Source organism: Erinaceus europaeus, chromosome 12, assembly GCF_950295315.1.
Source record: "Erinaceus europaeus chromosome 12, mEriEur2.1, whole genome shotgun sequence".
NCBI lineage: Eukaryota > Metazoa > Chordata > Mammalia > Eulipotyphla > Erinaceidae > Erinaceus > Erinaceus europaeus.
This window is the reverse complement of record NC_080173.1, coordinates 11241825-11256989: the sequence shown is the minus strand read 5'-3', so window position 1 is coordinate 11256989 and position 15165 is coordinate 11241825. Positions and strand designations below refer to the sequence as shown.

Below are 15165 nucleotides of genomic sequence, written 5' to 3'. Positions count from 1 at the left end.
TGGCTCGTTTTTGTGGGGGGGCTGTCATGTGTGCTGTAAGATGTTGACCACCCATCAACTCATCCATCCATCTTCACATCCATCCATCCATCCATCCATCCATCCATCCATCCATCCATCCATCCATCTATCCATCCATCCATCCTCCTACCACCCACCTCTACCAAGGAGTTTCTTCAGTTCTTGGTGGTTGATGAGATCAGGTATCTTCTCTCACTCCTAACTCTTGTAGGGGACGCCAAGCCTGTCTGAGACACTCCCACTACCAGTGCTGAAATCTTTCCCATCCTACATTAGCTGAATCCACATAGATTGGGCCTGAACCCCCTGGCTTCAGACTCCTGCGTCAGGTATGTCCTTAGTGTCAAACAGCACACCCCTGACCCATCCCCTAGCCTCAGGAGGCCCTCTGAGCTTCCAGAAGACCCAACTCCAAAATACCTCTGGTGTGGACTCTGCAGAGTAAAGACCAGATTGCTTGTGTTTTCTAGGCTGCTTGACTCTGGATGGCTCCCAAAACATGACAGGCACCCTTGGAGGCTCCCTGAGTGTGCAGTGTGAGAAGAAATACAAGGCATTCGACAGATACTGGTGCAGGCAGCCATGCCTGCCATTCCTGTACCAGCCTTTAAAGGCCAGTGGGCGTGAGCACTTGGTGAGGAGCGGCCAGGTGTCCATCATAGACCATCCTGCAGACCTCACCTTCACTGTGACCTTGGAGACCCTGAACGCACAGGACGCAGGGAAATACCGGTGTGGGGTTGACACGATACTGAAAGATGAAGGATTCCTTGGCTTTCTGCCGAATCCCTTTGTCCAGGTTCAGGTGTTTTTTTCCCCAGGTAAGACCTTCCTTTTCCCCAGCACCTGGGAGATGGGTATCTAAATTCACCTAATTAGAGATTCTGAGGAAATCTTGACTCAGGAGAGAAGAACTAGGGGGTGGGTGGCGGTGCATCCAGTTAAGCACACATAGTACAAAGTGCAAGGGCTAGCACAAGGATCCAGGTTTGAGCCCCTGCTCCCCACCTACAAGAGGTACACTTCACAAGCAGTGAAGAAGGTCTGCAGATATCTGTCTTCCCCTCTCCCTCTCTATCTCCCCCTCCTCTCCCAATTTCTCTCTGGACTGTCCAATAAAATGGGGAAAAAGATGGCTGTTCAGGAGTCGAGGATTTGAAGTGCCATCACTAAACCCCAGAAATAACCCTGGAGGCAAAAAGAAAAAAAAGGATAGAGTAACTAGAACTTTGAGCATTAGCAGCCCAGGACCTAGCACGTCGTGAGAATGTGTAGAGGTGTTAAAAGTGTGTAAGAGGAACAGAGAATGCATCATAGGTATGTGTAAGGGGTTAGTGTGTGTGTGTGTGTGTGTGTGTGTGTGTGTGTGTGTGTCAGGGACAGTGTGAGGATCTTTGTAAGTATGAGTGTGACTGTGTATGTGAAAATGTAAGAAGGTGCAGGGTATGAGTGAGGCTCTGTGTGTGACCTCAAGGTTGTGTTGGCAACAATGAGGCTCCAGGACTCAGAGATTAGTACAGAAGGGGTGGGGGGACCAGTGTCATCAATCTACCCCTCAGTACCCCAGTACTGAAGGTCTCTGTCCACCACTGTGTCCTCACAGGGTTGTGTGTGAGGGGTCTTTTTTTTATATTTATTTATTTTCCCTTTTGTTGCCCTTGTTGTTTAACATTGTTGTGGTTATTGATGTCATCATTGTTGTTGGCTAGGACAGAGAGAAATGGAGAGAGGAGGGGAAGACAGAGAGGGGGAAAGAAAGACAGACACCTGCAGACCTGCTTCACCGCCTGTGAAGCGACTCCCCTGCAGGTGGGGAGCCGGGGGCTCGAACCGGGATCCTTACGCCGGTCCTTGTGTTTTGTGCCACGTGCGCTTAACCCGCTGCGTTACCGCCCAACTCCCGTGAGGGGTCTTTTCTAAAGGGACCCCTGCTCTCTCTCTCTCTTGGTTTAAGGCCATTGAACTAAGACCTCCCAACAACCCACAGCCTGGGCCTCCCCCCAGGTCAGAAGCAGGATACTGAGATGTCTAGGTACAGGGGTGGCCTTCTTTCCCGGACTTGTCACCTGATCCTGTCCCTGTTGGTCCCTGCTCCAACTATCCAACCTCTGGCACCGACTCTGCCACTGCCCTCTCTAGAGTCTGCCCTGTGTACCTTCCTTTAGCCCCTGATACCTGTGCTGGTCTCTGGGAAAGCCCATTTCCTGCTGCTGCCACTCAGCTTGGCTAAGGGTTTGCTTGTGGGCATAGCACAGACCCAGCAGGGCACCCAAACCCTCTGTCTGGTCTCTGTATTTCTGTCTGGCTGCTATTTTCTCTGGCCACCATCACCACCATTCCTGCTCCTCCTTCTCTATCTAGCACTCTTGACCAGGAAGGAAGAATCCCAATAAAGTCTAGGACCTGGCAAAACTCAGATGGAGCACTCCCAAACACATTTTCTCTCCTCTTTTGCAGTGCCAGGGGAAAGAGGGAGAGACACTGCAGCATTGCTCCAATATCCACATGGCACCAGGGCTTGAACCCAGGGTCTCAGGCACAGCAAAGCAGGAGCTCTACTAAGTGAACTGTTTGACTCTCAGTCTTTCTAATACTTTGCTTGATCTTTTAATAACTGCTCTTTAAAAATCTGGCAGAAGTTGGGGAGTTGAGGGTAGGGGCGCTATTCAGGGAAGTTTAAGCGGGACATCTTGCACAGCCAGCCAGCTAGCCAGCCAGACCCCTAATGCCACCAGCCACAAATAGGGTGGGATCTGCACTCTGGAAAATGGAGCCCTGCCCCCTGGTTTACCCCTCATCCCCTTAGGCAGGAAACCAGCCACAAGTGTTATCCCTAGAATCCAGCATTCCTGATGGCCAGTTCCCCCCCCCCTTTTTTTCTCTTTCTGTTTTTGACAGGAGAAATTGAGAGGGGAGAGGAGATAGAGAGAAGAGAAACAGACACCTGCAGACCTGCTTCACTGTTCATGAAGGGATCCCCCTGCAGGTTGGGAGCAGGGGCTCGAACCCAGGTCCTTGGGCATGGTGATATATGCCCTTAACTGAGTGCCCCACCACCCAGAAAGCAGCTAAATTTCCATACAACACCTAGAGGTGAACATTCTCCCTCAGTCCCCCACAGTCATCACCCCTCCACACACAGAGACACACAAACACACACATACCAGCACCACTGACCTCACAGTCTATTTGTTGGAGTCATAGTCCTAAAGGAAGAATTTTTGAGGAAAAACTCCAAGATGAAATGGAGAAACACAAATAGGAAAATGACCCTTAGAAGACACTGAGACTACACACACACAAAAAAAAAAGGTAAAAAGGGAAGATGTAAGTCTCATAAAACAAGCATATTATGCATGTACAAACCATTGTGTTTACTGTCGACTGTAAAACATTAATTCCCCAATATTTTTTTTTTTAAAAAAAGAAGCATTTTGTGATGCCAGACTTACTGCTAAGGACCAAGCTAGCAACATGAGAACTTTTGTGACCTGCTAACAGATGGCGCTAGTGACCATTTGTAGAACTTCCCTACTGACCATTGAAAGGACTTAATTCTACGCTCAAAGAAGGAATGTTTTTACTTTGTTGGTGGGAATGTCAGTTGATCCAGTTCTTGTAGTAAATAGTTTAGAGATTCCTCAAAAATAGCATGCTGCTGGGGCTGGGGAGACAGCATAATGTTTATGCAAAAAGATCGTCATGCCTGAGTCTCCAAAAATCCCAGGTTCAACCCCCAGTACCATCATCATAAACCAAAGCTGAGCAGTGCTTTGATGGGGAAAAAGAAAAGGCTACATCTTGAGGCCAGGTGGTGCCACACCCGGTTCAGCGTACACCAAATCATCACACCAGCAAAGTAAAAAGCTATACACCTTAAATCTATATAATGTGACATTCCACATTTATCCAGTAAAAAGAAGAATCACGTCTAGCAGGGTTGATGCTAAGCTGCCATCTCTCCTGACTGACTCAGATGCCCATGAGAACTCAGAGGTTCTTTCACGGGAGCAGAGCTATGAATATACACTTGACTGAAGAGTGATATCTATTTGGGGAAGCAAGCAGGTGCACAGCTTTGGAAGAGATACTTCTGGAGCCACAAGGGAGGAAGACTTTCACTGCCTAGAAGGCAGAGCTGCCTAACTGCCCCCAGGAGATATATTACTTTAGCTGCTGTTCATTAAGGCCCTCAGGGACTAAATGGTGGCCTCCTATATCAGCAAGGGCAACTGAGTTTACTAAATCATAATCTCACCGAAACCACCTAGAAATCCTGTTTAAGCGATGCTCCATCAAGGTGACTAAAGCTGACCATCTCAACACCTCTTCAACTTTAAGTTGAATGTGTGTTCCCCAAACTGCTGTTGTGTGGCCCCAGCCACTGTTACATCTTCAGCCTATCATCAAAGGTAATATCTGGCTGAAGCTTCTTTTACTGCACAAATGTGTTTTCTAAAAAGAAAGTTCTCCGAGGAAGTGATAGAGAATGGACAGATCTTGGTTAATAAATAAGATTTGGCCGTGGACCGTGTTGCTCAATTTGGGTAACTGGTCACCAGCTGCCTGAAATACCTGCCCACTCTGTGCTCTGTTTCCTGTATCTGAAGGTTATGTTTCTCCCTTTTGCTGATGTTTGGCTAGCCTTTTCCGACCATGGTTTTGGGGGAACTCACACCCAAGAAATCTGGTTCTAGGTCCTGACATGATAAGTTATAATATGCTTCTTTTTAATTTTTTTCTTTATTTCGGATAGAGAACAGAGAGAAGAGGCAGACAGAGGTGGAGGGGAAGAGACACCTGCAGCAACACTTCACCACTCGGGGAGCTTCTCTCCTGCAGGTGGGGACTAGGGGCTTGAACCCAGGGCCTTGTGCACTATAATGGGTGTGTTCAACCAGGTGTGCCACTGCCTAGCCCCATAACATACTTCTGTTCACTTGATTTGCTCTGATCTGTTGGTTAGATAGTGGGAAGGAGGTGTGTGTGTGTGTGTGTGTGTGTGTGTGTGTGTGTGTGTGTGTGTGTGTGATATGTGAAATATATATAATATTCAATCCTGACTTCCCTGGGCAGATGACTTCACCAATGTGTCCTAGAACCTTACCTCTCTAGAACCCTATCTGACTAGAGAAAGATAGAGACAGGCTGGTTGTATGAATCAATCTGCCAATATTTGTGCCTAGTGGAAAAGCAATTACAGAAGCCAGACCTTCCACCTTCTGCACCCCATAAAGGATGTTGGTCCTTTCTTCCAGAGGGATAAAGAATAGGAAAGTTTCCAATGAAGGGGATGAAACACAGAACTCTGGTGGTGGTTAACTGTGTGGAATTGTACCCTTCTTATCTTACAAGAAAATCTTCTTAATCATTATTAAATTACTAATAGAATTTTTTTAAAGAAGAAAAAAGAGGTCCGTATACAATAATGAAAAAAGAAAAAGCATATCAGAGGTAGCATTCATGTTTGGCTTTTTAAATTCCTTTATTGAAGTTTAACATATAAATGGAAAATGATGCTAATCATAGATTTGCAGCTTTGTAGAATTTTAGGAAGAGACTGTATTTCTATAGTAACTCCTCAGATCACAGCCCGGGCAGACTCCATGCATATTGTCTTGGGGTGGGTTCTTGTGATCCACAGACAGGGCAGAAGCAATGGTATGTGACTCCCAACAAGAGCTCAGAAAAGAGGAGAGACCTTCTCTTTCTTGGAGGCAGAGAGTATCGTGAGGACTCTCCTTGAGTTGGAACCTTCCAGTGAGACCACCGTCAGATTCAAGTGGGAGATAACAAACATCTGGTTATATCTAGCCACAAGATTTTAGGGGAATTGGTCATGCAGTAATAGCTATCTCTACCATCTGACCATACTTGCAGTCTTAGGTGTTTGTATCCTGATAAACAAAGCAAAAACACAACACAACAAAACAAAAAACAAAACCCTGCATGGGGCTTCTGAAGGCATCTGGTATCATAGCACCAACCTGTGTCACCAGAAATGGGGTCTTCCCACTCTGGGTGCCAGAGTTGAAGGTGTGGGTGTCAAAGCCACTCTGTGGTCACCACTGAGGCCAGAGACGATGACAGATCTGGCCCCTGGAGGTGAGCATCCTGGCCACAAGGAAGTGATATGTCACAGCAGGGGGAAATACCCACCTGGCTCCATGGTATGGGGGCAAGTTTGTGACAGAGAGTGCACCCGCAGGCTGGGAGGGGGGGCAACACCAACCTGAGTGATGTACCCCCACCCAGTCACTGGGACTGAGAGAAGACACCCCACCCCCTGGCCTCCTAGTACCAACCCAACAGCCGCTCTCCAAGCCTCCTGCTTATGCTGTTGGGTCAGAGCAGAGGAATCAAAGACAAGAGGAAGGCTTCACAAGGGAACTGAGGCCAGGGGGGAGAAGTAGGACTTGGAGCCCTCACCCTCTTCGGGGAGGCTCTACCTTATCACTGTCCAGATCCTGGTGGCATCTGTGCTGTAGAAATGACCCTGAGGGACACGGCCACCTGGCTGCCTGCAGTGCTGCTCCTGCTCCACGTCCCAGGTGAGTGAGTTGGGAAGGGGTGGGGAGGTGTATCTGAGAGGAGAGAAGAAGAAAGGGTGACAGGACCCATCAGGCCCTAGGAAGGAAGTAGAGTGGAGAAGTCCGCAGCAGCAGTTGCCACTACTTCAACAAGGACATAAGGACTCAATGCAGAGAGCAGGTACGTTTCAGACATGGGGGCAGACGACCCAGCTAAGCGCACACATCAGCATGTGCAAAGACCTGGGATGGAACCCCTGCTCCCACCTACTGGGGGAAGCTTCATGAGCAGTGAAGCAGGTCTGCAGGTGTCTGTCTATCTCTCTCCCTCTGTAATCCCCTCCCCTCTCCATTTCTCTGTCCTGTCAAATTAAAAAAAGAGATAGGAGGCCAGGTGGTGGTGCACCTGGTTGAGCGCATATGTTACAGTGTGCAAGGACCCAGGTTCAAGTCCCTGGTCTCCACTTGCAGGGGGGAAGCTTTGCTAGTGGAGAAGCAGTGTTGCAGGTAACTGTCTCTCTCCTTCCGTATCTCCCCTTTCCCTCTTGATTTCTGGCTGTCTCTATCCAATAAATAAAGATAATTTAAAAATTAAAAAGAAAGAAAGAAAGAGAGAGAGAGAGAAAGGGTGGTGCACTGAGTTAAGAGCACATAGTAAAATAAAGCACGAGGATCCAGGTTTGAGCCCCCCGGTTATTCACCTGTAGGTAAAGCCAGTCTGCAGGTGCAGTTTTCCTTTCCCTGTCTTCCCCTCCTCTCTCAATTTCTCTCTGTCTTATCCAAAAACAAACAAACAAAAAATTGAAAAAATGGCCCCCAGGACCAGTGGATTCATAGTGCAGGCACTAAGCCCTAGAGGCAAAAAAGAAAAAAGAGAGAGAGAGAGAGTAGGCGAGCTTTCCACCACAGACACAGAACAGGAGACTGTAAGGGACCTTCTGCTCAAGACTGTAGAGACTGTGATTTCATAGCCTCGTGTCACTGTCAGAAATGACTAGAACCACTCTCTCTCTCTCTCTCTCTCTCTCTTACACACATGCATACAGAGCACTCCCCCTCTAAGGCCCCTTGTCTCCATGGATGTGCTTCCTGACCCCCTCTGTGAGGAGGGAGCACGCCCTCTCCCTACTGTGTGGTTGAGGACAAGCCTGTCTCCTGCCAGGACCTCTGCAGACACCCAAGGCCCAGGAGGGACCCACACCCCAGGGCACCCTGAGCAGCCGGCACTCGGCTGTGTTTTCCAGGCTGTGTGTCTCTGAGTGGCCCCGGCTATGTGACGGGCACTGTAGGGGGATCCCTGAGAGTGCAGTGTCGCTACGAGGAAGAATACAGAGACCACCTCAAATACTGGTGCAAAAGTCCCTGTTTGGCTGAGCACTTGAAGATCGTGGAGACCAGAGCATCAGGGAGAGAAGTGAGGAGCGGCCGTGTGAGCATCAGGGATGAGCCTGCTGTCCTGACCTTCACGGTGACCTGGGAAGACCTCACAGAGGAAGACTCGGGGATATACCACTGTGGGGTTGAGAAACCTTTAGCACTGACAGAATCATGGGTTGACCCCACCGTCTGGGTTGTGGTGTCTGTGTCCCCAGGTGAGCCCTCTTTGGTCCTGAGCACTGTCACCTCAGGAACTCGGTGGAGAGCATGGTGTGTGTGTATGTGCGTGCGTGTGTGTGTGTGTGTGTGTGTGTGTGTGTGTGTGTGTGTGTGTGTGTGTTGGGGGGAAGGCCTAATACTCAGAATCTTGGTGACTTTAAATGTGTGTGTGTGTGTGTATGTGTGTGTGTGTGTGTGTGTGTGTTGGGGGGAAGGCCTAATACTCAGAACCTTGGTTACTTTACGTGTGTGTGTGTGTGTGTGAGTGTGTATACACACTTATGTACACTCTGACGTCTCCAGGTCCCTGACACACTCTCAGGCTTGAAGCTTCTTGGTTGAGGCTAGGGGAAAGCAGCATTAGTCAGTCAGGATACAAGCTACCTTTCTTGTCTTCGCAAGGCCCTTAGCTCTCTGAAGTAGATCCTCTGTTTCCTCTTGTACCTCCTTTAGGGTTCCCTAGAATAAGAGAACATCAGGACTTGCCCGTGACCCTGGGCCCTGAAAGGCATCATGGTGTCCCGCACAGTTCCTGAATCACAAGTCTCCCAGCACAGGGCTTGGGTCAGGGGCAGGCTGGACTCGGGGTGGTGCTGAGAAAGAGCCCCAGACCCCTGTGAGACTCTGTGGCCTTTTTAAACACCCTGACCATCCATTCTGACCCTGTCACCCCACTTTCTTGGAAAATGGACCCATAAGAGGGACCCAGAGAAAACTGTGAAATAACTTATCATAGACAAAAAAGCATAAGAATGAGAAGAAGAAGAAGAGAAAAAAAAAAAAAAAAGAACAAATCCAGATGTCCTTGAATGTCCTCAAACTCGTCTTTAAGACACACGGGTCTCCTTTTCTAAATACAGCTCCAAGATCATCCCAGTGTGCGCCTGTCTCTGGTGCTCTCTCCGGGGAACAGGTTTGGCTCCTCTGGGCTCCTCCCTGTTTGTTTCAGCCTCTCCTGTGCGAGGGTCTCTACCATGCTACTGTGCTCCCTGTGGAAAAGGAAGAACTGGGTCCCACAGTTACCCTGGTGTGGGGCCACCTGGTGTGAGTCCCTCTAGCTCATTCTTTGCATTCATTTCCTCCCCCTGAGAGGACTGTCTGGGGACTGGGACACGGGTATTGCTGTGACAAACACCACAGACTGCTGGTTTGGAGCAGTGAAACATTCTGGCTCACAGGTCATGAGGAAACACTAGGGGGCAGCGTGGTGGGCAAGAGCTCTTACCTTGCAGACTGCTAGCTTCACACATCTTTCTGCCTCTGCCAGCATCACCCACCGATGAAGGCTCAGCACATAACCTAAGTACCTCAAAAGGTCTTTCCTTCTAACGCCATTCTACTATTGAGCACACAAATATTCAGACCAGAGCACACTCCAGGAAGTGGAGTATGGGTTTCCCATTGCTCAGAGTTGAGTCTGTATGCACTCAGCCTCATGGACCTCGTTCTGCCACTAGCCCTGCCCAAACCCCTATGTTCTGTATTGTTCCCTGCAGAGCCAGGTCATCCTGTGTGGATGAGCAGGGGCAGGTATGACTGTGTGCAGGTGTGATCAGGAACCAAGGGACTACAGACCCTCAAGGCCCCCAGTGAGCATGACCACTCTACAGCTGAGATGTGCAACTAAAGGGGCACGTGGAGAGTGGCCTGGGAAGGGTATGGGGCAGACCTGGATGTGACTACAGAGGGTGTAGACCCAGGACATCTGACCTTGACTGTGTGCCTCCTAGTAAGGTGGGTGGGTGACCCAGGGGGAAATCACTGGGTGTGATGTCTGCTTCCCCTAGGCCTCCACAGTAACTCTTACCACCATTATCACAACCACCCCAGGGCCACCCATGACCCTGACCCAGCCAGCGTCCATGTGGCCCAGTGCTACTACGAAAGAGCCCCCTGACCCCAGCCAGCACCCCAGGTAAGGGACTTGAAGCCAGTACTGACACCTGGGGGACCTCCTCTAAGGGGACAGGGACCCTCAGTTGTCACCAGTCCAGCCTAATTGTCAGGGTCCCACTAAGTACAGGCGCTCTCTCTGCCTCCCTGTGCACTGTAATGTGTGCACTTAACTAGGTGTACCACCACCACCTGGCACCCCACCAGGTTTATCTTTAAGTGGATTATTTGGGCACAGGAATAGACTCGAGGGGGGTGGCATAAGGCTCCCTATGAGGATTGGAAACTGAACAATCTGTGCCACAGAAAACCAGATCTGTTACGCCAGCTTTGTTGGCCACAGAGACACCATCCTGTTCTGATAGAAGTTAGGGTCCCAGGGGAGTCATACAATGGCCACGCCCCTATATATATTTTCATGTACAAATAGGATTTTTTGACTCAATATTTTGGAGAAAATTTAGCTTGTGGGTTTGGGGAGAGCAAGTTTCCTTTGCTATTTCATGTTTGACAGTCACGAGAGGCCCCCCCCCCCCAGCAAAGGACACTTAAGTGGGGACATGGAAGATTTAGAGACCTTCCTCTCAGGCATCTGTAGAAATAGGCATCCTGCAGAGGGCAGGTCAGTGTAAATTCCAGTAGAAAGAGCCTCAGGACCCTGGTCCCTCCTCCTATGATGCAAGTACCCTGGGGCCATGGCTGCGCTGTCCCCTCGCTTCACCCTTAAACCTGGTCAAATTTTCCTGACAATACAAACTTTCTGAGGGCTGTGACAAATGGGTGTGTCATTCACTCCAGAAACTTCCCTGACTTTTGGGGCTGAAGCTGGCTGGCCTGATGGAGCTATCAGTTGCTTACTGAGCATGAAAGAGTTCTTTAACTCACAGCACTGTTACTGCACGAAACAAGACATCACCCAATAGCCCTGCTGTTGACTCCAGCATCAGATGGGGAAACCTCAAATGTGGAGGGCTTAGGCTGAAACTCTGTTCTTCTCCAAGTCCCACCTAGTCTCCCTCACACCATCCCCATAGTTGTGACTCCCTGATATAGTTCTGAGTCTTGAGGGAGACTGTCAGGAGGATCAGGGCACAGGGGTCCTTTGGGTTGTGGTGGTACTCTAACCAGGTTGATATCTTTAAATATATTTATTTAGCTAGTTATTATTGCATAGAGACAGAGAGAAATTGAGAGGAGAGGGGGAGATAGAGAGGGAAAGAGACAGAGAGACACCTGCAGCCCTGCTTCATTCACCACATGCAAAGCTTTCCCCCTGCAGGTGTAGAACAAAGACTTGATTGAACCTGCCTCCCTGTGCACTGTAATGTGTGCACTCAACTAGGTGTACCACCACCACCTGGCACCCCACCAGGTTTATCTTTAAGTGGATTATTTGGGCACAGGAATAGACTGGTGGGGGGTGGCATAAGGCTCCCTATGAGGACTGGAAACTGAACAATCTGTGCCTGATGCCACAGAAAACCAGATCTGTTACGCCAGCTTTGTTGGCATGAGAGCTTTCCGCTTTATTGAACCACCCAACACTAGAGTGTAATAGGTCAGACCAAGCTTCCTTCCTCCAGGGAAAGTCAGCCTTTAATACATGTGGTGGAGTGGGAGGGGGCAGGGGGCAATCAGGGAGTCGTCTAGCCTCTTAGATCATGGCTCCTCCTCCAACCAGAAGGGAAGAGCACCTGGCCAATAGGCTCCATATGGCCTTTGATGTCATTTGGTTTGGCCCTGCCAAGGTAACCACAGGTGAGACTGGAAACTCAGTAAATCAAGGACCTTTTTTTAAAAAGTTTTTAAAAATATTTATTTATTCCCTTTGTAGCTCTTGTTTTATCGTTGTACTTATTATAGATGTCGCTGTTGCTGGATAGACAGAGAGAAATGGAGAGAGGAGGGGAAGACAGAGAGGGGGAAAGAAAGACCAGTCCTTGCGCTTTGCCCCACCTGTGCTTAACCCGCTGTGCTACTGCCCGACTCCCCCTTTTCAAAGTTTTTCATAGTAACATTAAGTGCTAGTTTTCAAGTTGATGCTTTTGCATAGCCCTAAAATGATGTTGTTAATACCCAAATAGTGCTTGGCAAGAAAATATTTCCCCACCCCTATGACTAGGAGCCAAGTCCTTAATTGATCTCAGCTTCTCTACAGTGTAGCAAACTGGTGAGGAAAAGGGGTGGGGAAGAGTTCCTGTTTCAGATGAGGTCTTAGTAAATTAACCGATGGAACTAAAATCAACCTCTGGTCACCCACTTCCTGTCAGGGTTGCAGCAAATAGCTCATGCTGTCCTCTTAGGGCTCAATTCAGACTCAGCTCACATCCTGCCTCCTGCCCCTCACAGGTTCTTGCTCAGCAGTGTTCACCTCCTGCTCCTGGTCTTCCTGGAGCTGCCACTGCTCCTGCTCCTGCTCAGTGCTGTCCTCTGGGTGAACTGGCCTCGGAGGGGCCCTGAGGGGAAACAAAGTCAACCTGATTATGCAAACCAGTAAAACCTGCCGCCCATGGATGCCCCGCCCATGGATGCCCCGCCCATGGATGCCCCGCCCAAGGACACAGCCCAGCTGGTAATTTGCAGTGGGCTCTGACATTAGTCTCTATAGAAATGTTGAAGTAGTCTGTTTGTAAATAGAAGCAGGCTGGGGGTATGGATCCACCTGCCAATGTCCATGTCTAGCAGAGAAGCAATTACAGAAGCCAGACCTTCCACCTTCTACACTCCATAAAGAATTTTGGTCCATACTCCCAGAGACGGAAAAAGAATAAGGAAGCTTCCATTGGAGGGGATGGAACACAGAACTCCGGTGGTGGGAACTGTATGGAATTATACCACTGTTATCTTACAATCTTGTTAATCAATATTAAATCACTAATGAAAAATTTAAAAAAAGCTTTTTTGTGTGCATGAGCTCAAAGAATAAAGGAACCAAGTCAGTCTGTGCTCTCTGAGGTATATATTTATTTTTATTTTTTAAAGCTTTTACTTATTTATTTATTCATGAGAAAGACAGGAGGAGAGAGAGAAATAACCAGACATCACTCTGATACATGTGCTGTGGGGGATTTAACTCAGGACCTCATGCTTGAGAATCTAATGTTTTATCTACTGTGCCATCTCCCAGATCACCTGAGGTATATCTTTATGTGGACTGTATGAATTCACCTTCTTGATAAGACACAAACCATCACCAAATGCCATCTCTGAGGTGACTGTCCCTCCAGCACTGTGGGCTTATCTTTGTGATTTTCATAACACAATTCCTCACATCCTTTGCACCTGTCACCATAATCACCCCTGCTCCGTGGGTCCAGGAATCACTGTGGAGCGTCTTCCCTGAGCACATCTATTTAACTCTACATTTATTGCTCATCAAGTAAAAGGCAGAGATTTGGGGGTCCACAGTACTGCAGGGTATCAGGCCAGGCCCAAGTCACAACTTCCGGGTCCACAATGTAAGTTCTATGGCCTCAATAAGCAAACAACCATGGTCTATATTTAACGTTCACTTCCTTCTCAAGACCTGAGCTGTGGTCAGCAGGCAGCATGGTGGGTCTGTCAAGGACAATCTTCAGGGTGTAGGCTGCTGACTTCCTGCCGTAGGCAGAAGGGGATCCCACTGGTGCCTTTAATTTTCATATTTTTAGTTTACTTTTAGTAGTGGTTTAGTAATAGCTTACAAGATCATAAGATTACAAGTTTCTAATTCCACACCTCACCCACCACCGCAGCTGTGTGTCCTTCCTGAACCCTGGCCCTTAACTTTCTGCCTTCCCTTAAAGATAACCACCCTAGTTTTCACAAAAACTTAGCGATATTTTGACTGCCTTTTCCCCTTCCAGCTTCATGTATTTCAACTCTTTGTATTGCACATATGAGCATAACTACTTTGTTGTTATGCACAGAAAATCAGGTTATTTGGTAACAGATATAAACTATTGCAATAAGATATGTTGCCATCTATATCCTGACCATATCCCAGATTCGGAAAAATAACTGCTCTTATTTCTTTGGAAATTCTGCTATTATTTCTACTCCCTTTTTTTTTCTTCTTTCATCCTGAGACCCTTATAATTCTGACATTTGATTTTTCTAATGAAATCTTTAATTTCTCAAAGAGTTCCTTCATTTTTTCTAAACGTTTTCCTTTTATTATTGATTTACATATTATTAGTATTATGTATGAAATTATGAGATAACAAACTATTAATAATAAATAAGATTATGAGATAATAGAGGTATAATGCCACACCACTCCCATGACTAAAGTTCCGTATCCCCATTCCTTCCATTGGAAATCAGAGCTGTTATCACAAGGTCACAGATGTGGGTTGACTATTATTTCTACGATTATCTGTCTATATTCTTACATATTTGTCCATTTTTAACATGGTCCTGCCTTCTATTCCTTTTTAAGGCACACCTACAAGTATTACTACTTCCAAATGACCTTTTTCCCCCCATCTCTCTCTGAGTTCTGATGGCAATGGAGTTCTGAGCCCTCTGGTCATCTTACCCCAAGATTTTTCCCTTTCTGGGGAGGGGGGTATGGACCAAAATTCTCTTTTTTTCTTTAATTTTTTATTAGTTATTTAATACTGATTTGCAAATTACAAGGTAACGGGTACAATTCTGCATCATTTCTACCACCAGAGTTCTGAATCCCCAATCCCTCCATTGGAAGCTGCAGCAGTTCTCCCAAAGTTACAGATATGGGTCAACTATTATTTCTACAAAAGTCTGTCTATATTTGTTTACATCTGCCCTTTTTTTTTTCCTATGGTCCCATCTTCTCTTCCTGTTCAAGTCACACATACACCCAAGTGTCCCTCCCTTTTCCGTCTTCTTTCTCCAGGTTCTGATGGAGTTGGAGGTTAGCGCTCTCTGGTCATCCTTCCCCTATCATTTCTCCCCTCTGGGTGTATGAATCAAAATTATTTTGGGGTACAGAAGATAGGAGTTCTGGCTTCTGTAATTGCTTCTCTGGTGAACATGGGCATTAGTAGGTGAATCCATACCCCCAGCCTGTTTCTGTCTTTCCCTGGTGGGGTAGGGCTCTGGGGAGGCGAGGTTCTGGGGCACATTGGTGAGGTCGTCTGCCCAGGGAAGTCAGGAATCATAG

At 47.8% G+C, this 15165-nt stretch overlaps 2 protein-coding genes across 2 annotated transcripts; both read left to right on the top strand.

Moving 5' to 3' along the window:
* Window positions 1-520: 520 nt before the first annotated feature.
* LOC132541791 (protein CD300H-like) lies at window positions 521-4366 on the top strand. The gene is made up of 2 exons (XM_060202488.1): window positions 521-842; window positions 4293-4366. The coding sequence occupies exons 1-2, from the start codon at window positions 521-523 to the stop codon at window positions 4364-4366; spliced, it is 396 nt and encodes a 131-aa protein (XP_060058471.1).
* A 1738-nt stretch (window positions 4367-6104) lies between these two features.
* LOC132541790 (CMRF35-like molecule 6) lies at window positions 6105-12557 on the top strand. Its single transcript, XM_060202487.1, has 4 exons — window positions 6105-6126; window positions 6486-6572; window positions 7769-8143; window positions 12390-12557. Exons 1-4 carry the CDS (start codon window positions 6105-6107, stop codon window positions 12476-12478), a joined length of 573 nt encoding a protein of 190 aa, XP_060058470.1. The 3' UTR covers window positions 12479-12557.
* Window positions 12558-15165: the final 2608 nt, after the last annotated feature.